The sequence below is a fragment of the Molothrus ater genome, chromosome 2, assembly GCF_012460135.2.
Source record: "Molothrus ater isolate BHLD 08-10-18 breed brown headed cowbird chromosome 2, BPBGC_Mater_1.1, whole genome shotgun sequence".
Classification (NCBI taxonomy): domain Eukaryota; kingdom Metazoa; phylum Chordata; class Aves; order Passeriformes; family Icteridae; genus Molothrus; species Molothrus ater.
The window spans coordinates 7,731,241-7,756,107 of record NC_050479.2 but is presented as its reverse complement, the minus strand read 5'-3'; the positions used below and the strand labels follow the sequence as shown (position 1 = coordinate 7,756,107).

Below are 24,867 nucleotides of genomic sequence, written 5' to 3'. Positions count from 1 at the left end.
CAAACAGGGGAAATCAGCAGAAGACAAAATATCACATGGGATAACAAGCTATTTAAAAGAGGCATTAAGGTACAGTTGTCTGGAGAAAGTAGATAATGAATTCATGAACCTTAGATATCAAATGATATCTAAGCTGATTTAATGTGCATTTTCAACAACACCCCTCTCAGCTCAGGAACTTTCTGTGGTTTCAATAAGACATTGCAGAGGTGAACATGGTGCAAAAATGACTGTGTGCTGTGAGAACAACACTTAAAGGTTTGGGTTTTGGCTTTGGAGTTTTTTGTCAATGCACTTAATTCTGCTGGGCATTTCAGTGAAGGGTAACCTCAAGAATATCTTGTGTCCTTGCAAACAATTACATTTTCTCCTGGTGTAAACAGCATATTTAGCAGCTAACACATGCTATAAAAGCAATCCAATAGCATGATGGAGTGTAGGAATTTAGGTGTCAAGGTGCTGGTACTGGGGCTGCAGGGGAGCTGCCCATGCCAGACACAGACAGTTCCAATGGGATCACTGCAGGCACAGCTCAGCCCAGCACTCAGGACAGTGGTGTGAGAAAGCAGGGAAAGTTTGCGTAAGAGAGGGGAAAAAAACCTGCCCAGCAAGTGAGGAGGTTGGGAACTGTCATTTCCCATCCTCCCTGAACCACCTGGGGCTGGGGGGTGAGTCAGGAGTGAGGGGGTGAAGCTGAACCTGGGAATGTGAGGAGAGGAGGTGGTTTAATTTCTGTCTTTGCTTCCCACTATCCAAATCTATTTGATAATTCAAAGCTCCTATTTTGCTTCATCTGGTGACCTCACATCAGAATGTCAGGCTGCACCTTCACTTGGTGCTCAAGTGCTCTTACAAACAGACAAGTGATGGTCAAAAACCAGTCCCTCTCTGATCATCACACAACTTCTTTCTGGTACCCTGAAGTTAGAAGGTGTTTCTTCCATCACAAGTAGAAGAACTCACTCTTTGTTGGCCTGGTCCAAACCCAGGACACAATAAAAATCCACTTTGATGAACTGCTTGTCATGGAGCAGAAGGAATAGAGTGGTTTAGTGAAAGTAAACACCACACAGCTGTTTAAGTCCCCACCAGGCTGCTGCCATAAACCAGCTGAAAAATGGATGTTACTTAAAAGCAAACTGAAAAAAATCAGTGCTACTAAACCTTAATACTCACTTTTAAACTTAAAATGAGAACTCCATAAATACAAAAGAAATGAAAAAGAAAACTAGGCTAGGTTAATGAAATCCTATCATTTACCACTGCTAGATTATAATTAGTTGAAACAGTTAGAGACAGATTTGGTTTTGCTAATGCTGATTACAAGATCCCAATACTTTGGATGAGAGGGATGAGGTGGGTACTTATGGTGGTGGAAATCACAATTTTATGTCCATGAAAAAGCAAATCCAGAAGAAGCAGAAACTTAACTGGTTGAGACTGAACTGTCCAACAGTCAAACAGGATTAAAAAATGCATATATATATATATATATATAGGAATATATGTACTGGAATCTTAAAAAGGCTACAGAAGTTTCTGGGCCAGCTGTTGTCCTTGTGACCAATCCACTGGGTTCATCAAAGGAGCAAACAATGATTTTGAAGTCATTCTAAAAACTGACCTGAGCAAGGACTATTGAGCTGCACCTTTGAACTGAACTTAGCTCAGGAAAATGAACAAAGTGCACACATGAACTTACACAGATGGGGAATTTTCCTATGTTGCAACTACAAGAATTGTAAGGAATATCAGTAACAGCATAAATACAGTCAATAGACAGCAAAGTTGTCTAAAACTATGGATATTCACTGCCCTTTAGCTCAAATATCACTTCTGCTGAAAATTATTTAGCAGAAAATCTGCCTTCTAAACATGTCCAGTGTAAAATTTTAAAATTCTTCTCAACAGCTCACTTTTAAAATATTTTAGAGATTTTCAAATTTTCTTTGGGAGAAAATCTGCACTTTTGGAGGCAGTTTGAAGAAGAGCAGTAAGCAAAGGCACTTTTCTCTGAAACAGGTGACTTCTGCCTTCCACAGGCTTTTTATTCTTCAGAATATAAGCACACTGATGGATATATTCAAATGACTGTGCATGAAAAAACAACATTTTAACTGAATATAGATTGCATGCATGCACACACAGAGGACTTTTAGTTGTATCCATATATGAGAAGAAATCATATGGAAGACTGGAATCAATTTTCTGTCTGTGTCCATTTAGATTCTTTGTTCTAGAGTGGCAATAACTGAAAATCATCACTGTACCAAGACTCAACAGTGGCATGTGATACCTGCCTCCATCCATTTCACTGCAAAAGCCTACACCAAAGTGTTTGCTGAGTTAGGAAGCACTCAGTGTCTGGACAGAGACATCCAGGTTACACTGGTAAGGATACCTTATTTCTAGAAGTAAACTTTCTTACCAGCCAGTTTTTAAGGCATGTTGGCTGCCTGTAAATTTATAAAGCTGCTAATTTTGCTGATTTTTCCTGTGGGTAAACAGAAAGCTTCAGTCTTCAGGTGCTGTCAATCTGATATCATTTATAAGCACTAAAGATAAATTTTGACTTACCTTTGGTAGGTAATTTAGTTTCTATGACTCTTTCCATATTATTCCAGACAATAGGGCTATGCTTTCCACAAGAAGAAGAGTATATACAGAGACCCAATCAGATTTTGTCATCCCTAAGGCAGGGGATTGATGACCAAGATATCAGAAGGAGAGTCTTTCAACAGCAGTAGTATCTGAACGATGTATAAGGAAACAACTGGAACAAATAATTTTTAGGAAAAAAAATGTGAGGTACTAATAAACATCACCATCTGACCTCTCACAATAGTGTAATAAGAAATATGCTCACAAATTAAGGTCCTTCTAAAAGAGTGGGATGTCCAGAATAATGTGGAAGGAATCAAAGAATCACACACAACAGATCAGAGAGAGCAGTACTTTACTACTATTAATTCCTTTCCACATTACTCCAGACAATAGAGATGTTTAAAGCAAGTCTACAGAGGAGATGAGTAGATTAAAAAAAAAAAAAAAAGGAAAAAAAGGAGGCAGAAAAAGGGGTAATTTAGCTTCAGCACAGAAGATTGTCTGAAGAAAATGTGTTTAAAAGATGCATCAGCAGACAGCTGGACCACTGGATATGAGTGTCCAGAAAACAAACAAAGCAAAGCTCACATGTTAACAAGACTAATCATAATTAATTCAATGGCCTTTTCTGTCATAAAACTATGATGAAGGAAGCAAACCTAAATGATTTCTCAACACATTAACCTCCTGTAAGCACTCTCAAATCAGCCCAGATGTGAAGTGGCATTTCTGTGAGAAAGTAAACCACAGCTGTATCTTTTGAATAAAACAAAGTCTCTTAAAGACAAAACTGTGAAGGGACTCACATTCTTTTATTTTTCAGGAAAAACAAGAAGTGAAAACACTACCCTGTAAGAGAAAGAAGAATAGTAGTGTAGGATCTCAGCTTACAAAATTTTACTTCTCTTTGGAAAACAAACGAAAGCTTCAAAATACCAATCAGACACTGATGATGAAAAGGAAAAAGTGCCTGTGCAGTACAAAAACCGTCCAATATTAAAAACAAACAGAAAAAGAGTTTTCTAACCTGGGGTTTATAAAACCACCAAGATTCAGTTTGGTGAAGCACTGAAGATGCTGCCCAGAGTGATGGCAGATGTTCCACCCCTGGAGATATTCCAGGTCAGGTTGCTCTGAGCAGCCTCATCTGTTGGAAGGTGCTCTGCTCCTACCAGGGGGTTGCACTGGATGAGCTTTAAAGGTCCCTTTTCAACCGAAACCAATTGATGATCATTTTTACATTGATGAGAACAAAACAAAAAATAAGGAACTCTAAAAAATTCTGCCCCCTTTCCCCCCCATTTCATAGTCCTAGCTAGAGGGAAATCTCTGGCAATGCCTTCCTTTGCTGTTTTGGTAGTAAGTCTAAAAATACAGCTCACAAGGAACCAAGAGCACTTGGTATTTATGTGCTGTACTGCTACTAACACATAAGATGTTTTCCAATAAGAGAATAATTTACATTAGGATTCTTCAGGATTTTGAGGCAGTCTAGGGCATCTAACTAACAATACATGAAAATGAATACTGGACTGGATTAGCATTATGGTATCTGTGACATTTTGCTGCAGAAGGTAAAATGTGAAAGGCAGTTAACTATCCCCAGATAAAGAACCTCATCCTACTTAGATCTATACAGTTATCTTGGCACTAGTTGAAACCAGGAGAAATTAAGTAGATTAAGTGAAGGAAATATCAGTTGTGAACTTGATGGTTTTTGTTCCTTCAGACTTTTATACCATATACTAGTTAAAAATCCCAAGATTTAGCATCTAAGATATTTGATATCAGATAAATCTGATGTCACATTTAAGAAAATAATATGACAATTCATACTATGCTTCTGCAAGAAAAGCTCTTCAAGGAAGGAGACAGAGATCATAATGTGAGATTAGTCTATTAAATCACTGACTTCCCAGAGGTTCCACTACTCCAGCTGCATCATAACAATGCAACACAGACTGTTTACCGTCTTATGGAACTGTGCTGCTCCTTAAAGGAATTCACTTATAAATTATGATGTTCTCTAACTCCTGTGTGTACTGCCAGAGTTCCTTTATAAAGTACTTCAAGTCTTCAAGTCACAATTTTCCACTACTGATCATAAGAACTGAAGCAAGAAGAGACCTTCAGAGATTGGTAGCTCATGAAACCTATTTCCTCTAGCTCAGATGACAACACATGAATTTTAGCCATTTATTGCAGCTTAGGGGCAAATGGAGTGGAACAAAGAATATTTCCTTACATTTTCCCCTCTGGCCTTATGAAGAAATGAGTTATGGCTAAGTCCTTTTTTTTTTCATGTACTTAACTTACATAAAGTAAATAATAACAAATAATTGAACTTTCTTAAAAATAATGTCAACTGAGCTGTTAGCTGATAAAATACAGTCACTCCTAAAATCTCCTCCATACACATTTTCATCAATGACATCTAGTATGATGTCACAGCTTGTTCTCATGAGCTCTCTTACACTTCTGTAAAACAGCCATCTAGCTGCTTGAAAGAAAGAATCCTATAGTTACAATCCTTCTAAACTTCACAAGCTTGTCTTTGGACTTATAAAGAAAGATTTTAATACCTGGGGTTTAATTTAACTTCACTACAAAAATCCTTCCCCATCAATTTATGCACACTCTGATAAAGATGCCTTTGTCAAGTCAAAAAATGTTACAGTCCCAAACAAAGCAAAAGCTGTAAGCTTGAAGACTGGCTTCAAACACACTGAGGGAGAAAATTCCCTTTAGTTTGTTCTCCTGGGGCTACACAGAATCTGGGATTGCCAGGCACAGGTGTGTCAAGGTGTAGAGAAGTAGGAAAAACAGCATAAAGAAAGCACAGGGGATTTCAGGTCAGCAAAATTATCTTAATGCCCTGCTAGATTTTATTTAATAGAGAATTTCTTTTTTATGTACTAACCATCAAATACAGGCATTGCCATGCTAAAAGGATAATAATGCTATGCTAAAAGGGAAATAATTGACTATATCAAGAGGAATCAATGTTTTCCACTAAAAATTAGAAAAGCAATGTGAAAGTGAACAGGTTGGTTATGATGCTGCTCAGACTTCTCTATTTGGAGAATTTCTACTTTTTATGAGATAATTGAGAAATAGGAAGTGCCTGTAAATTATTGTTACTATTATGACAAAACTTTTCCATATGAATAACACCCTTAAACAAATGTGTAGATAAACACTGATTTATAAGGAATTTATAGTCCAGTTCAAACAGCCAGTATTGACAGCTTTCATATAACACGTGTTATATTATAAAACTGAATAAATAAGACCTTGCCAGCTCTGTGTAGGGAACTGTCTAGTAATTTGTCTTCAGGTAGGGTTCTGGCAGGGAAAAGAATTGTCAGACAACAGAGGTAGTTTGTGCTTAGAAGACTGGAATGGAAGATGAGGAGAAAGAGAGGAGTCTGTTAAGGAGACTTTCCACAGTAAATAAATGGAGTGGAATTACCCTGGGTATCCCTGAAAATGAGTGGAATTTGAAGCTGAAAGCAACAAGTGCCAATGAAAAGGCTGCAAACTGGAGATGCCAGTTGAGAAAAAGGGAAGACAATAATTGTGTGAAGGCAGACCAATATGGCAGAAGTTGAGGTGGAAGAAGCAAAAGATACTGATAAATATCACAGTGTTGAGGTTTGGGATCTTCTGTGAGAGCTGCAAGCAGAACCCCCAGCACTGATCACTGCAGGAGGTTGAGCACAGAACAGGGAGTGGGATCACAGCACTGGGCACAGTAACACAAAAGGAAGTCCATGGCAAACTTCAGGAAAAATGCAGTAATTTTTTTTTTCAAAGTTGAACTTGAATGTTTCTTGCTAGGCAATCGGTAATCTGAAAGTACATTGCATCTGACTACCTCCAGAAGAGTGGCTGAAACAGAAGGAGTGGGTAAAGTTGCTCAGCAGAACATAAAGAAAAATGAGATAATTATAAACCAAAGTGTAGAAACTGCCACTAAAAAAAGCAGTGACTGAGGTACAGGTAATTTGAGTAACACAAGAAAACAATGACTTTTTTTACAGCTTAACTGAATGGGTACTTTCTTGGAAAAGATGTTTCTAGTTAATCATAAGATACTTGGATATTTCCAGGGTATCAGCAATATCTGGAAGGGAATGGAAGCTGTTGATATGTTTATATTTGAATTGCTTTTTATTTAAAAAAATGTACAAAACTCAAATTGACACAGAACGTTAAGTGATTAAATTAGGAAATCAGAGATTTTGAAGATGCATGGTACTGAAGAAAGTTATTAATTCAGAAGAAAAAAATATTAAAAGTAACAAAATGTTTTGTTGTGGTCTCCTACTCTGGCAATGAAAGCATCAGAAAATTGATTGGGTCTTCATCTGTGCAGGCTGATTAAAGCATAACCCTATTGTCTGGAACAATATGGAAGGCAGCTAGAGGAAATAAAATCCACAGAAAACAAAACACAGTCAAAAAATATACATACGTATCAAGATATTGATGTCTTATGCAATAATTACAATGAAATTTTAAAACACAGAAAAGAATCACATGTGAAAACCAGTAAGATTTTGCTATTAACCAGCACAGCATTCTGACAGGAATTGCCTATCCAACATGGCAGCACTGATGATGCTGCAGTAAGTCCTTACTCAAGTGCTTCAATGACTGCATTTTTATTTTCTTTGCTTTACCAAGCATGGCAGAATTAAGCCAAAGCTTGTATTAAAGTGGAAAATTCTTTGGGTTTTTTCAGTTTTATTTTGATCAAACCAGCATGAACTCTTGTTAAGTGACATTTACAGGGATTTAATGTTTGAATGCAGATTACATTCCACTACCAATTTAGCTTGGCTGTGTGCATTTACCGTGTTAACTTAGTCTGTAGTGAAATATTATTTTTGAGCTCTTGTTTTGCAGGCCAGGCTGTGTCAGAAGAACAGAACTCTGCAGTACAACATGCACAATACTAAATAACTTAGAAGGAAAATTTCTTACCTCCAGCAACTAGCCCAGACTCTCCTAACTGAATTGCTACCCCAAAGCCACCAAGCTTTACTGGGGCTGAATTCTCTTTTGAGGCAAGCAGTACACAGTGTGGCTGAAAAGACAAAAATTCAGACAAATTATTACACTGTTTGAGAAAAACAATCTGTATTTTAGCACTTATTTTCATAAAATCTGTGAGCAGAGGTTAGATTTTGGTTTTTAAAAATAATTTCTTAATTTCAGTTATCTTCTTTTCTGGCATGGACTCCTCTTTCTACATTGGCTTCCCTTCTATTGCCCCAGGCATAGCAAAATCCTTTCAGAACTTATCAGAACTAGCAAGGAACACAAAGTGAAATCATGATAAAATGGAAATAAAAACTCTTCTCTATAATTTCTTACCTGGTATTATTTTTCATTTTTGTCTTCCATCCTATTAACCCTTACACCGTTTCAATTCTCCAGCTGAACTATCTTGCTTATGATGTGTTTTGTGGGGTCTTATCCTTCCCACAGAGAACATAAAACTCTGTTTTGAGCCTTAATCACAGAATTGACTCTGCACTTCTCAAGTGCAGGAAAGAAAAGGAACACCCCTGGAATATTCCAGTGAGGGATATTCCTTAGGTGTCTAAACTGGAGTCCAGCCATAGCCATCTATACCTTTGGTATTCCACAAATAAGTGATGGGTAATGTATAAAAATGAAATAATATTATACAACATTCAGATGGGTACTGACTGCTGCAGGAGGAAGCAACATACAGACAAAATCTATTAGAGCACAATTTGGTATTAAATACACATACCCAAACAATTGCACTTAATTTAGAACTTCTTGCATTTACTCAAAGCATCTCTTTTCAATACTGTATTATTTAAAATGAAGAACCTCAAATTTGTATACTACTTCCTGAGAATACGTTACTGCTTAAATTGCAAAACTAAGAACTCAAAAAAGTGCACAGGACCTACCAAAAGTTCCTTCTGACTACCTGTGAAGTTTTCATCTCTAACCACCCACATCTTTTGGTAAAAGTTTAAATTATATGAGAACAAAGACTTCAAAACAATGTTCTTGAGATTTCATTTAATTAAGGCCTTGTCATATTAGGTCTTCTAGAATCCACTCTTAAATTCCAATTTATAAATGTAATTTTCAATTCCTATGCACCACTTGGAAGAGTATCAGCAGGTGGTATTATTGCTGCATATTGTATTTCACTTCTGCCTTAGTGAAATGGTTAAGATGCACACTTTGGGCACTTTCACATCCTCTTGTCACTGTCATTTGGAGTGGGAAAGAATTCTGAAATTCTAATCCCAGGCAAGGAGAAAGGTAGATGGGAGAACTATATAAACATTTACAAAATGTACCACTACACTGTGGTGCTGACTTATCTTTACCCTCTACTGGAAAAAAGTGACACTACTTCCACAAAGTATTAAAGAGATGACAGATAGTACCAATATCATCATCACCCAAAAAACCACTGGCGTGGCTCACCAGAAACAAAACCTCTGAGAAAAATCTTCCAGTCTCCAATTCAGAGCAAAATTGAGAAGAACTGATTATAGAACCTCTCTCAGCAGAGCTCAAATAAACTGGGGAGAGCCAGATAAAAATGCCTTTAAAAAAACAAAGCAAAGCAGTTGCAACACCAGTTAAAACTTCCCCCTGTTGCCAATTATACGAGTCAGCTGGAGCTCGCCACTTTCAGAGAGAAGCTGCTGCTGCAGCTTTCTAATAAAAGGACCTGCACGTTTCTCCTCCCCGTCTTCACCAGTACTTTTGAGAACCAGCAGAACTTCTTAATACATAAATGGTAAGTGAATTTTTTTATCCTTAAGCTATAATTCTCTTAATATCTAGGTTTAAGCACGCCTGCTTGCTCAGAGGTGACGCAACTTGGGAGAGTGAACAGTTTTGTTCCCAATCCATTCGCCGCGTAACCCAAGTTTCTCTCTCATTGATCTAAACTTCCTTATACAAGTCCCCATATCAAACATTTTCATAGAAAAGCAACTTAAACATGAAGTCATTGCAGTAGATGGCTTTCAAGAGATATTTGAAAACATTGCAGTTTGAAATCAATCTCTTGAAATGACGTGCCCTGACAACATCATGAGGCAAGTATGAGAACAGCTGGTTTGGAAACTGCTAATGAACCCAACCAGTTTAATGCAATTGTAGGGTCAGACAACACAGGATCTTAAAATATTTTAGACTCTCCTCTCAAGAATTCAGATTCTGTAAGTACATTAGGTCTTCTTAGAATTTTGCCCAAAGTGTTGCCATTTTCACTGCTGTGGCTGCACCACAGAATTAAATGTAAATTTGCATTTTTAAGACCTAGCATGCAAATTGCATGGCCTAGACACAGAGCTAGCATTAAAGTTATTTTAAAATTACATATACAGCAGTGGGTTTTTTGGTTTTTTTTTTCCGTAACAGTTGCCAGAAAACTAAGTGCAGAGTGCTAAAACCACTTCTGAAAATTTTGTGAGATTATAGGAAAAAAACTATTTCCTCTGTAAAACTAAAATATTCTAAATAAACATTTGTATGGCATTTCTTGTTGCTATGACAAACAAGTTGAAGGCTGAAGTTTTGTCATTACTTATCAGTGATAAAACCTCTCTAAACACCTTTATGTGACTGCTCTCCAAACCACACACTTCTGGTTTTCCTTTGTTGGTCAAGGGTTACTTATAACACAGTACATAGCCAAATAAATATTATTAATTGATGAATGCTTTTTTAATTGAGAACCAGCAAGTCGCATGTGAGAGATGTGAATTATTTAAAATTAACACAGATGAGTTTAGACTTCCTTTAATACACCTCTATGTACTTTGTGTCAACACTGAGAATACTTAGCTATGCTTACCTGTCCCTGCACCTCAGTTAAATTTTTTTCTGTGCTAGAAATCGTGGTCCTAAGAAGTGAACTTAAAAAACTTATTTATTCTTAGAGATAAAGAAAATTCTTTGCAGGAAAATGTAATAGTTGACTCTTAAAACAACACAAAACAGTAATAACGCTGTAATTACAGAAATATTTGTCTGTGAGTACTCTACACTATCTGTTCTTTCTTGTCTGCAGATTACCTAGACTTATATTATTTTATGATATCTGGCTGAAACTCCTTCTATTCAGCTACACCAATACTTGGTGCATTAATTCCTTTTAGCTACTGCCTTTTATGTCCATATCACATTAGACTGTAGGCTATAAAGCAAATAGACACTTGAATGGAGATTTAATTCTTAAAATCTCTCTTTGTCTTTTTGCAGAACAGCTAAAACCCCTTTGCAAATGATGGCTGCTACTTCAGCTGATTTACCAACCATTGGTCCACACAAGGAAGAATTCTGGAGTAACCAAACCAACCTGACCATAAATGCCTCAGAAAGTCACAATGATTCCAGCTGTTCCTTGGATGACAACAACTCACTGTCACTTGCTTTGATAGCTTTTTACTCCATTATTTTTGTTGTTGGATTGGTTGGAAATATTGTAGCCCTGTTTGCTTTCCTGGGCATTCATCAGAAGAGAATTCTATCCAAGTTTACTTGCTAAACGTAGCTGTTGCAGATCTCCTGCTCATCTTCTGCCTTCCCTTCCGGATCCTCTATCATGCCACCAACCGCTGGATGTTTGGGCGGGTTTTTTGCAAGGTTGTGGGAACTCTGTTTTACATGAACATGTACATTAGCATAGTACTGCTGGGACTAATTAGTCTGGATCGTTATATAAAAATAACGAGGTCTGTGAAGCGTCCAAAGATGCTCAGCACTACGCGGAGCGTGCAGATCTGCTGCACGGTGTGGGCCATTGCCCTGGCAGGATTTATAGTGGTAGTTGCACCATCTTTCTTTAAGACTGAGGACAGCAACTCTACCAAGTGCTTTCATTACCGAAGCAAACAGAATGCAGAGAAGACAGAAGCAATTTTAAATTATATCACTGTACTGATTTTTTGGATAGTTTTTTTCCTTTTGATACTTTCATATGTTAAAATTGCCAAGAACCTTCTGAAAATTTCAAGGAGAAGGGCAAATTTTCCCAATGCAGGAAAATACACCAAGACAGCAAGAAATTCCTTCATTGTTCTCATAATTTTCACCATCTGTTTTGTGCCTTATCACATGTTCCGGGTTGTCTACATCACATCACAGTTACAATCCCCTTCCTGTTATTGGATGAAGATCATTCACACGTGCAATGAGGTGATGCTCATATTTTCATCATTTAACAGCTGCCTAGACCCAGTTATGTATTTCCTAATGTCCAGAAGTGTCCGTAAGACTGTATTCCAACTGATTTGCAGAAAACTTCATGGAGAGAAAAGCCTAAACCTGGAGAGCACTTCAGACATAAAACTTGGCCAATACGCTCAAGAGCGATTATCTACCACCACTCCTCACTCCAGCTACTCAAGGAAGAAGTCTGTGATTTGAATGTTTAAATGGATCTCTGTCACTCCAGGTGACCAATTTCAGATCACAAAATCCTCTACTCTACAGCTACTAATTCTGCCTCTTTCCTCCTGTTAAGAAAAATGAGAAGTCATACTTCTGGTTTGTGAAAATGAGAAGTTACTTTTCAGAAGAATTTTTTCGCTCTTGTTTATCCAAGAAAACAAACTAGGAAGTTCTCAGACATTTTGTGTTGGACTAAACTAGAACACTAACTCTTTAGGGACATTTCCACAAAGGGGTTTGAACCTGTAAAAGTAAACTTGTATATATACATTAATATTAGTAGCTTGTATATGTAAATAATAGATGAATTTTGCAAAAAGTAAATTCTGTCCTATTTGAAAGATCTAGATACCATTACATGTTTTATGTATTTTATAGTTTTCTCTGTTTTAATAGGTTTCCAAGAGATCAGTATTTTTCTACATTTATAAATGCATTTTTAAAGAAAATATTTGAGAATTTAGCAACATGCATCTTAAAAATGAGGTGAAGAATACAACATCAATTCAGTTTTAAGTACAGAAGACACTCTTAGTTTTATTAAGCAGCAAAATTTAAAAATTCAATCCTACAAAGACCTTTGTATTTCCAACATTTTAATGAGTGTCAAGGTCAAACACCTGAGGAAAAGCAAACGACGCCTTCAGAAAATTCTAAATAAATGAAGGAGAGATGATGTGGATATTTCCTAAGATTTCCTTCAATGTGACAAATTTGATGACTGCACAAAGTAGTTCAGCAAGGAACATCAACTCACAGAATGGAGCAACAAGATCAGCCAGGCTCAGGCACTGGTCTACTCCTAGATTTCCAAAGCCACACATTCCAGCTGCATGCTTCCTCTCTGGCAGGAGACTTTTCTTTCCATGTGATTATTTTAATCTTGATAATTGCTGATGCCATGTGAACAGCAATGTAATGACAATGTTTCATAGCTACAGCTACATTCTCAGATACTAAACAGCTTTATGTATTTGGGCACAAACAAATTTCAAACTGTAACATTTCTCAAAAACCAGAGAGCTGAAGGTGGGGAATGTCTGGCACCAAGATGACTAAAGCAGCACAACCATGAACAAATTAAATGTCTGGCACAACAGACCAGAAAGGTGAAAGATATAGAGGCCAGACATCAAACTCTGTAAAATAAGGATTTATTGTCTTTACACACACAAACAATACTGCTCAAATAAGTAGGTGTTAAGAAGTTGGTTTTAATATGAATACCAGTAACTTCTTTAATGGATCATGTGACTGTTAATGCCAAATCTGTGCCAAAATGTGTGGTTTTTTACTAATTCCATACAATATTCTGATTTTACAGAAGATACTCATAGTACTCTGATTGAACAAAGTAAACATAAGGCTTCACTTCAGCTAGATATAAACTTGGTTTAATTTTGATGTAAATTTACATCATTCAGATTTGATGGAACTGGATATAAACACGTCAAACAAATTACAATGACTAGCCAGTCACTATTTTGTTTTGTTCCGTTTTCTTTTTTTTTTTAAATAAAAAATTAGAGGGTTTCCTTATCTTCAAAAGAAAGATTCACACAAATGTGTAATTTCATAAAGATATGATGGTAACTGACTTTTTCTTAAACATTTCAGCATACAACAGAGGTGTTTGTACAATAATTTCTAACTGATTCTCACAGAAATTGCATTTCAGGATCTTTTATCTATAATTTTGCCATCCTATTATATTAAAGCTTCTCTTGGTTTTGTATTTGTCCAGTGCAATTTTATTATGCAATACTATAGTTCTACATAATGACATCAATTCTGGTACATCTAGTGGAGTTTATAAGCCATAATTTCACAAGATTTATATGTTATCTCATCATTCTTTCTTTTCTTTGCTCATTCTGTGAGCAGTTGGTTGATGATACTGAACAGCAGGTTGGGGTGAGGGTGTGGGCTGGGGAACTCAGGAGAGGACAGACATGAACAACAGCAGCTTTAACACAATGCGATGTCTAAAATTCTTTTGAATGAAGTGTTAGACCAGAATTCTCATTCACAACATTTGTAGTTCATGGACACAGGAGTATTGCCAAATAGATCTCTTCAGAAGATCAAGTAGTAGTATAAGGTTTCAATACTGAAAATCCAAACTGCATTAAATTAATTAACTCTCCAGCTCAGAAATGAAAATCTGAGAGGGAACAGGTCTATAAGAAAATCTCTAAGAGCAGACATGGCACAGTAGAGGGGAACAGGAATGACCACATGATCTTGACAAAGTGCAGCATTAAGGGAGCAGCAGTCAGAACAAAGAGAAAACTACAGAAAGCAATCAGAAAATACTTTTGGATTTCTACAACTCTATAAATCAGTGTTTCAAGATATTAAAGGCCAGATGCATCCACTGGCTCAGAATAGGATCTGAAACTAGACAGCTCTGTCATGTAGGAAGCAGTCACTACTGACCAAGAAACAAAAGCAATATATTTACTCTTTAGAAAAAAAAATTAATCCTTATGTATTTTTTTTCTGCAATAAGTTTTCCCAAATTTAAAGGGTGAAACACCAGGCCTTATAAGAAAATATTACTGAAGAGCAAACAGTCCAGAAACAACTTGGAAACCCGCTGAAAGTCACACTGTGATGTGTCAAATGACCACAGAATCAGTCACTCAAATAGTGTGTCTTACTTCTCCTCTCCCTAGTGCTTCCTGATTACCTGAGTCTTCAGGTGAATTTTAACATGACAGTAATTCTATTTATTTTGCTTTCTCTATGTAAAGGCTAACTCAAGACACATCCCCATATAACTGCATGAACCTCATTTTCCTCTTTACTCAAATCTATAAACACACACTTAAATTTCAGCGGGTGTACCAAAATATACCAGTGTTGTGCTGGTTTTGGCTGGGATAGACTTCACAATATGGGCTGTGGTTTGGCCTGGTGAACAAAAGCATTGATACAGCCCAGCAGAGACAGGCTGGGGGTGCACAAGGACATGGAGGGGACACAGCAGGGACAGCTGGCCCCAGGGAGATCCCAGAGCACATGGTCCATGCTCAGCAATAGAAGCCAAGAAGGAAGCCTGGCTGTGTTGCTATTTATAGGAACTCAATGGGCACTGGTCAGATGGGGTTGCTTTCTATCACTTGGGGTTTTTTTCTTTTTTTTTTTTAGGCTTATAAACTCTTTCTCACAAACCATGAATTTCCACTTTTACCCTACTGGTTCTGCCTCCCAGTCCACTGGAGAGGAAGGAAGTGAATGTGTGGGATTTGGGAGCTTTCTGGGATAAACCACAACCACTGACTTTAGTTGATATGGGCAGATTTGATCAGTGTTTCAGACAAAGCAGGAGAGCACCAGAAGGTGAGGTCTGTTCTGCAGCACAGCAGCCACAAGAACAAGACGGGGAAGAGGCAAAAATCATAAACAAAGTTTTCTCAATTTGACCCTTTTGATTCTCCCCAACCCACTGAGGAGGAGTACGTGGGCAGCTGTGAGCCCACCCTGTAGCACCCACCTACCAGGGTTAAACCACAACAGCAACTTTCATTTTTGCACTAAAATTAAACGCAATTGCGGTTTTAACTTGAAAACTGGTGTTTCTGAGGACAGACAAATGCAATTATAGAAGAGGAGTGCAACTTATACTACTGAAAAACAAGTGAGAATCATATTATTCCCAGAACTGGGAGATTCACGTATGGAAGCTTTAGTCTGATGCTCTGATAGCACACAAGGCTGTGAGAGACAATGTCAAAGCCTTGCTCAAGTTGAGGAATTCCAGCACTGGGATTTCCTGGGTTTTGTGGTTTTAGGGCCAGAAATCAAGTTGTCTGCATATAATGATGAAATGCAACATATGCTACCTATTGGCAATATAATATCTAGAACATGTTTATACATTAAGATGTTTATACATTAAGAACCATGATTAAGAGTGATCATGGTTCGAGAATAGAGAAAATGTAAATCATTGAGGTGAATACACATAATTATGATACACATAAAAATAATTATGAAGAACATGAGAGTGAATGACATAAAATGCATGTATTCCATTTGACTATCTTCAAATACATTTAGATAAAACACACCATTTGTAACTTAGGAGAAAGGAAATAGTCCACTAAAAGAATAAGGAAGGTGCTTCCTACAGCTTAGGACCAACTGCAACTGTATTCCTGGTACAGGTGGCATTTTTAAAAAACTTGTAATACTTCATCACTTTGCTACTGCTCTCAGTAATCCATTCCAAAATAAAGTCTGATAGACTCTAGTTTACTACAACAATCTATTATCATACGATAATTCAGAAAAAAATGTAGCAGTTATCTCTTCTTACAGCATGAATTATTAAAATTAAATTATAAATACTACAGGCAACAGTCAATAACCAACCAAATAATACTACCAAATTGAAAAAACCTGCTAACAGGAATTTTTCACACCACTCTCAGCAACTTTTTAGAATATGCATACTTGTATCTAAACCTCAGTGGAATGCCACAGCAACAAGGACTTCTGACACTACTTAAGAAACTATTAAACATGTAATAAATAGAAGACTGTCTCTGTTACAATGATTTTTAATATAATATACATTCAGAAGTGGAAAACAAAGTATAATTAAATCTAACAAGAACAAGAATTAAAGTACATGCAAACTAATTAAAGCTTCACAACCTAATTACTAATACTCCACAGCAAATAAATGTAACTGTAAATGAGCTCAGCTATGAATTCAGAATAGGAAGCCAGCTTATATGTCCATTATTTTAGAAAAAAAATAGTAATAATGAGACTGAATAATGATAACAAATCATGAGGAGAATTTATGCTTAAACATAAGCCAAACTAGCAAAACAAGAACCTTACCAAACTCGTGTTCTCATTAGGGACTTAGAGGTTATCTTACGACCACAGATGTATCAGAAAGCAGAAAGCCCAAAAGTCTCAACTTCTGCAGAAGTGACCAGAGTTTGCCCTGTGATCATATCTATGCTGTGGAGGATGAAACTGTCACGTGTAGACCTCTGGATGCTTTGTGTGAAACACTGCATTTCTTGGATAGTCCATTGAGTCCATTTTGCCTGCCAGAACCCTTGGATGCATCAGGTTTAAATTGTTCCCCCACAATCCATCACCTGACCAGACAGAAGGCATGTGTCCATGTGGTCACTCATGTGAGGACAGACATGGACACAGCAATACTGCACATGGCCTTTGGGAATAGACAGCTTGTGGAGCTGAAAACCTGTGAAATATCAGTGAAAGGAGAAGTTTTCATGCATAAAATAGCAGTGTGAAGAAAAGTGGGCAGTCCTAAAGAGAACCCCTCCACCCCCAAAAGAGGAAAGTACTACATAAAGGATTGTGAGGTGTTTTTTTCCGTGCTGTACCTAAAGGAGTGTCACAGCTGCTCTTCCATGCTATCTCCACCTTTTTTCCCTAATGCAGCTGATCCTGACTTAATTTCAAAGCCTTTTTTTGTACAGACATCATAATTTCTGAACTTTAAATGCCTACCTGCCTCCTGATATTGTAAAATGAAAGAGAACACTCTGGAAATCTAGTTATGTCAGAGAGAAATTTTTAACTGTACTCTCCAGGTTTCAGTGCCATCACTTTCACTGCAGCAGTGGAGAATTAACAGATACCAGGCAGAAATATTTCCTCTCAGCAAAAGACGGTGCCTGCAACTTGTATAGGTAAGCTTAAAATTACTGCTTCATTTTACCTGATGAAATTTGGTCAATTGCAAAAATTTTCATTAGACTTCTAAAATAAATAAATTCATTCAAGAATTCAAAATTCATTCATTCATAATTTACTTATTTACTTCTAAAAAAGTAAATTAATAATTACTCTATCAATTCAACTCATTATAATAAAAGAATTTAATACATTTTTGTTCAACAATACATATAGAACTTAGTGTACATTAAAATGCAAGAGCTACAAAAGTTAGTTTAATTTGCAAGTTTGTCAAACACTACCTACAGTACAGTTTTAATACTTGGTGTCTGAGCTTTTTATAATTGCTATACCAAAACCTCTTTAGCATCTGAGTTCATTTGTTTATAGCTGTTTAAAAAAAATATTATTAGTCTCTAAGTTTGAAATCTTTTTTTTTCATATGATTTGATATGAAAAAAAAGCTAACTAGGATACACTCCACTAAAATATGTATGTATATCTATGCATACAACAGTAAAAACTCTCCACTACAGGGTTGTAAGCTGAAATGTCACTTTTTACACACACTCATTGCACGGCAGTTTCATTCCCTATTTTCAGTTTGGAAACTGAGAAAAGACTGAAAAATGAACTAGGAAAAAAATAATATACTGCAGTTTTCAATAATCACTGTCTATATGAAAAAATATAGACTGAGTTGCTAAATGTACATCTGACATTAGAGCTGTGATAAAGTAACACCACATACAGACATGAGCACAGAATAAATAAATAGCTATATATATATATATATATATATATAGAGAGAGAGAGAGAGAGAGAGAGAGAGAGAGAGAGAGAGAGAGAGAGAGAGAGAGAGAGAGATTCTTCAGGTATACAGACTAATTTATAGTTAAATGGAGGTACAGATACTCTTCTGCATTTCTGGAATTAAAGTAATTCTTTGCACTTAATTTGCTCATTTAATTTTCAATGGTCTGTAAGTGGTTTCCAAATTAGGTTACAGGCATTCCAGAAGACTGAGAAATAAACCAAGATCATAGAAGTTATTGCCAGACCCTAGCTTGAACCTTCAGCTTCCTAATTTATTTTATTAGATTCTAGGCACATAAAAGCTTTGGGGTTTAATTTTTCTTTATGAAACTTCAGTGGAAGAGAATGCCCAAGCTGTAACCTCATGCAAACTTAAGGTAACAGCATGAAAAGTCAGGGAGACAGAAACAGCTCAGATAAGAGCAAAGAAGAGATGTTAGATGTACATTATAGAAATAATAATTTTTAAATTGGGTTTCAGCTCTGACCACTCAAGGAATCCTGCCATAAATGAACAACTCATCATGTCTTCAGCCATCATCAGCTACCACCGTAGCTCTCCCCATCCTCTACTCCTGCCTGTTTCCCGTTGGAATCCTTGGGAACTTTCTGAGTGCCTGGATATTTTTATGTAAAGTGCCCACCAGAAGGACGCAGTACATTTACCTGGCCAACCTGGTGGCTGCAAATCTGCTGGTTTGCAGCACCATGCCCTTCCTGGCTGCCTACTTCGCCAAGGGGCACCGCTGGCCCTACGAGTCGGCGGCGTGCACGATCGCCCATCACCTGGGGACGCTGGTGATGCAGGTCAGCATGTACGTGACCATCATCATCCTGTGCTCCACTGCCCTCAGCCAGTATGCCACCCTGAAGAAGAACTGTGGCCCACAACACTCCCCAGCTCTGCCAGCAACCCTCCACGGACGCCTCCTGCACGAGTTCCGGCAGCCAAAGTTCGCTAAATATTTGTGTGCTGTTATCTGGCTGATTGTGCTCTGCATTACAGTCACAGCCATCACCTACAACGTCCAGGAGAGGGTTTCAGGAGAGTTCCCCACGTGCTACAACATCAAGGTAGAAGCTGGTGAACGTCCTGCAATGATTGCAGCTTATCTTGCCACTGTCTGCTTCTTTCTGGCTTTTATGACTGTTTTGTGGTCGTACTATTCTCTTACCAGACATCTGAGCAGAATACAAAAAAACACCTGTATTGGAGAAAAACATCTCATTTACAGAACAGTGAAAAGAAACATTCTTGTCATTCAGATGATATTAACTGTCTGTTTTCTTCCATACCATATTTTTAGGCCAATTTTCTATTTACTGCTTACAGATAATGACTGTCCAAGGTTAAATTATCTAGTAGAAATTAAAAATGTTCTTACTTGTCTTGCTGCTACTAAAAGCAGTTTAGATCCACTTATAACCCTTCTGTTAGATAAAACATTTAAGAAAAGTTTTTATGGCCTGTTTACAAAACCTACACCAGAACATCAAAAACCTAATGATGATATTTTCACTGAAATGGGAAGGAATATGGAAAGACTTTCATAGACTATAAATAATAATAAACTAATTTTAATTACCTTTAGGCAGGCTTTGATATAAAATGGCAAATATTTAAATAAAATGGTAACATATTGTATTTTCTTTTCAAATCATCTTGCTGCATCAACATTGGCCATATTAAATCCAATGTGTATATCCAAATGAGTCCAAGGAGTTTGTAGAGTGAACAGTGTAATACCCATTCATCCATGTAATACAAAAGATGTTTTACATTTGAGATATGGACAGTTCCTTTTACCTAAAAAGTCAAGGAAGAAGGCAAAAACTAGGCTGAAGTTGAGGACCCAGCTCTCTCTTGTTATCAGCAAGAGTTTTGGACACAGGTTTCCTTTACAAGAAGGCTGAACAAAGCACAGACACTTTCCTTGGGATGGGGGAACCACAACTGTGCTACACATCCAACAGCCAAGTAACCCCAGCAAGGCAGAACTGAGCAGTCAAAGCTTTCCAGATGGCAAAGTGCTGCTGACAGGACTGGTTTTAGATCATCAGCTACAAGTCTGGGTGAGCAGAGCTGTTCACTACCCAAGTGCTCTTCTGATCTGCACAAACCTAAACCCAAACCCCACCACTTCTGTCCTTCCTGAAGTACATTTTATAGGGAATGTAGCTGAATTCTCAGCAAAATGCCTGTCTGGGCTTGTTTCTTTTAAAACAGTTTTTGAGGGCAGCATAGGCTGAAGACATTCCTCCTACATTTTTCTAGTCACGACCACTTGTTCCCCAGTGCTTATCAAAAAGGCGAGAAAATGAATGAAACTTGGGGAACTACTAATCAAATATAACTTTGTGACAGACTCTTAGCAAGATCCCATTCCAACACTTCTACATAGTACCAAAAAATGACACATACCTGATTATTTTCCTATGCAATCTGCTCAAGATGATGTCCTTTAAAGTTCTTAACTGCGTCAAAGTTTTTCTTGTTTCAAATAGTGGAAAAGCTTTTGTGCAGTACAGGCAATTAGAGAAACTACAAATTGAGTCCTGCACTGGTCTAGTATTTGACAGAAGAGTTCATGGAGGAAAATGCCCCAAAACTTAAAGGCATGAGGGATGAGGAGAGTTAGAAAAACACTACAGCAAAACAGAGCTCATGTGGCAAACTTCTTGCATTGCTTGGACATGTTGGTGCCAAAATCAGAAGTTAGCAGGTGACATGTGAATTGTTTAATAAAAACAATAAAACAACTAATTTCTATTGCAGAGAACACAAAATCATAAGGCAAACAGGCACAGAACCTGGTTTGCAAAGCAGTTTAGAGACCACAAGAGCCTGTCAAATTTTTGGTTAAGCCATTCAAATGTGCTGCATGGGAAGCCAGCTCATCAATCAGAAGACGTGAGTTTTCTGACTGTGGAGCAAATGACTAAAACATATAAACTTATTGACCATAAAGTTTGTAGATGTTCAACTCCAGGTAGGCCAAGCAGAATAAATACACTTTTCTCAGTCCAACTGCTTCTGAACATACTAAGAGGTCAACAGGAAAAGGGCTGGACAAAACAAGCATGGGGACCTTGAGATAGGAAGCAGGGGCACAGGAGTGAAAATAAACAGGGGGAAAACAGTACTGCCTGAAGAAACACTGAGACATTATACTGAAAGTTTTGTTTTTGGAGTCTCTTGCACATTGAATGAGGAAGTGTATCTCAGAAAAAAATGTGGCCAGGTAGGACACTCAATTGCACCTCTGAAAAAGGTGGTTTTGCAGCCTTAATCACTTTTTAACAACTTAATTTGTAACAAAATCCTCACCAAGAAGTTGCTACTAGATCTCAAGGATCTAGTAAGCTCTAGAAAATACAGAAAAAACACCAATTATTACTGTATGTCCCCAGAAAGCATAAAAGAAGTTTCAAAGTGAAAGGACTGGAAGGAAAGTACCATGCAACAGATTTCTTGTTCTGGGTATTCAGAAAAAGATAAAGAACAGATTCTATCCTGGTTATTTTTTAAATAGCCAAATATACAATTACATAAACACACACAAACACATATATACTAGTTTTACTCATTTTTTAGATATGCCTAAAAGCAGAAGTGTAGGAGTGTTGAACTCTACCAGCAAAATCTGAACTGCTGAGCTAGAAGCAGTTCAGGCAATGAAAGACAGAAGTGGTAACTGAGTGTGCTCTCAGAATTCATATCACGGGTTAAGTTCTGTATAGTGCAAAAATCACCATGCAAATCTATCCACAGGTCAAGTCTCAGGTCACCTGGACCAACTCAGATGTATATGTGACATGCAGTGCAGAGCGTAATACTTGATCCTATTCCCTGGAAAACCTCTCTGGTTTTGGCTCCCAGTCACAGAAGTATTGAACTGAATCTTAATGACAGCCAAGGCAGAATATGTGTATTTTTGCTTTAGCAGGTTTATCTATTTAGATGATCACATGTAGGAAACAAGCGTTCATACCCATTCAGATAAAGCCATAATGAAAATTTTGGATGTCTGCATTTTGCTGACAGGCTTACCCTGACCCCAGATGCACACTAATTTGCTAATCAGTAACATATAAAGGTACCCAAACTATGTGGAAATCATGGAACAATGCTGGAGCACTTGGAATGAGTTAAGGATAAAACTTCAGCAACTAAAGCTCTTGATGTGATTAAATTACTCTGACACCTTATATACTCTCACTCTTATATCCCTCAGTTATACTAAGAGGTACTTTTATAGCAACAATTTTGCAACTATGGAAAATTCTACATAACAACAAAGGCTCAGAAAGGATTGCAAAACCTCTTGATGTTTTACTGATAAAAACCGTTCTGTTAAAAGTTATTGCAAAAATAAGCCAGTGACAAATGGTACTCAAATTGCAGTAGGAGTTTTACAGGAAAACACAAGAATCTGATTTCAGAGCCACTCCCCCCCCCTTTCCCTTTTGCTGTTCTCTTACATAAAGATTTCTCTGTACACAAGCTGCTCTGTAATAACATTTGGTAATGGAAAAGACTTCCTTTCAATGCTGCTACTTTCAACAGTCACCTTCTGGGTATTCCTGACACAGCAAGGTTATGACAGAAGAAAAGGAATTGCTGAGTCCTCTATCAGTAGGTTGAAAGAACAGGAACAAATGTTGAGGTAAGGGAAAAAGTTCTTGACATTCACATTTTTGATGCACAGCTGTTTTGAGTTTTCTACCTTCCTGCATCTTCTGTTTTCCTTACCATATGATGCAGCTTCCAAGCACTGCAGGATCATGTTCACTAGGGTGAAGCAAATTTTTAATTGTCACTGATTATAAAGCCTTTAAGCAATGCTGAAGGGGGTCAAATGATGTACACAGGCTCAAGAAACATCTGGTCTCACAGAGCAATTAGGACAACTGCAGGCCATCCTGTCACATTTTGATTCTGACATCAGAGGTGAATGTGGGGCACAGGGAGTTTGTCCCAGGCTGGAGTCACTTGGAAAAGTCAGGTGAAGTTTTTGGCACCAGACAACAGCAAACTTTAATTTTGTCTACTATAAACTGAGTAACTTCCTAATCAGCCAGGAGCTAAAGGAGCACAAAAACAGCTGAAAGACACCTGAACCTTACATGGACTATAGGGTGCCGGTTTTCCTGAGCACCAAAAAATGCCCAAGCATTTTACATTTCAAAAAAATATTCACAGAAAGTCTAAAAGGGAGAAAAATGTAGCCTGACTATATCAACCTTGCAGATTTTATTAAAGCACTTTCACTTTCACCCATTCAGGTAATTTCTGAAGTGGTCATTTAGTCTATATCCTTTCAAAACAACATCTACAGTGACATCTAGAGCCTGGATACTGCAGTTTAATGTGTTCAACTCTGAAACCCCACAGCTCTGCACTGCTTTTGCCAAAACAAAACACTGCTGTGGTTTACACTGCTTTACACTGATACCTTAGACATTTCTTCCTAACCCATGTAATTTGAACAGGTTCACTTCTAAGGATGGTATTTTAAAATAAAACAACCCTGTGATTCTGAGGTTCTAAGAGACAGGATAAGCACTAAAATAAATCCCCACTTTACCCTCAGCGAAATGGCTTCCCTGAGAGGCCACTGAAGATAAAATTTGTGTTTTTTTCAAGAATATGGTCCAAGAAAAACAACTGGGGCTTTCATGAAGACACAACAACATAAAGATGAAGTTAATTCTGAAATTCCTAAGGTACCAAAACCAAACAATTAAAAGTACCTACAACCCTCAACACAGAACAAGATGCGACATTCTACCAGCAGTTAAGAGCTGGTATTCAAAAATTCTAATTTTTAGACTCTGTTTTAAGAAATGACTATTAAAACAAAAAAACTTAAAAGGAAAGCCAGTTACATAATAATCTTGATTTTAAAAGGAAAGGAGTAAGAGGTTGTGAACGATCTGCAGTATCTGGGTACAGAAGACCAAAAGACTTCTCATAAAAACCACAAGTTCAGTGTCTGTACTGTCTCCCCTCACAGGTCACCTGCAGGAGTCTGAAGCATAGTTTACCCTCCCTCCATCCTCTCTGTTCACTAAAATCCAAGAGTCACTTCTCAAACTGCACCATCAGAGCTTGCTAATATTTTCCTTAATTCCTACAGTGCTTGACTCACTTTGGATGAAACCAAACTCTTGGAGAAGTGGGAATAACTACTTTTTAGGCAATGACAATAACAAAGATTATGCATATTCAAATTGAAGAGAGTCAAGACCACTTGGGTTAAAACTCCCAGCTACTTACAATGAAATACTTTAGGGTAAACT

The 24,867-nt window shown here is 37.4% G+C and overlaps 3 protein-coding genes across 9 annotated transcripts in view; 2 read left to right on the top strand and 1 right to left on the bottom strand.

Moving 5' to 3' along the window:
* CASK (calcium/calmodulin dependent serine protein kinase) overlaps positions 1 to 24,867 on the bottom strand; it is a 188,638-nt gene that overhangs the window by 75,311 nt on the left and 88,460 nt on the right. For all 7 annotated transcript variants that reach the window (XM_036391791.2, XM_036391817.2, XM_036391774.2 and 4 more), the window contains exon 6: positions 7,594 to 7,696. In XM_036391791.2, coding sequence (XP_036247684.1) covers positions 7,594 to 7,696 — 103 coding nt within the window. The remainder of the gene's footprint in view (positions 1 to 7,593; positions 7,697 to 24,867) is intronic.
* GPR34 (G protein-coupled receptor 34) lies at positions 9,308 to 13,903 on the top strand. Its single transcript, XM_036391840.1, is given in 3 exon segments — positions 9,308 to 9,409; positions 10,882 to 11,138; positions 11,141 to 13,903. Coding segments are annotated over 2 exon segments (1,143 nt in total). The 5' UTR covers positions 9,308 to 9,409; positions 10,882 to 10,903; the 3' UTR covers positions 12,049 to 13,903.
* Positions 19,075 to 20,118, top strand: GPR82 (G protein-coupled receptor 82). Its single transcript, XM_036391851.2, has one exon. The coding sequence runs from the start codon at positions 19,075 to 19,077 to the stop codon at positions 20,116 to 20,118; it is 1,044 nt and encodes a 347-aa protein (XP_036247744.1).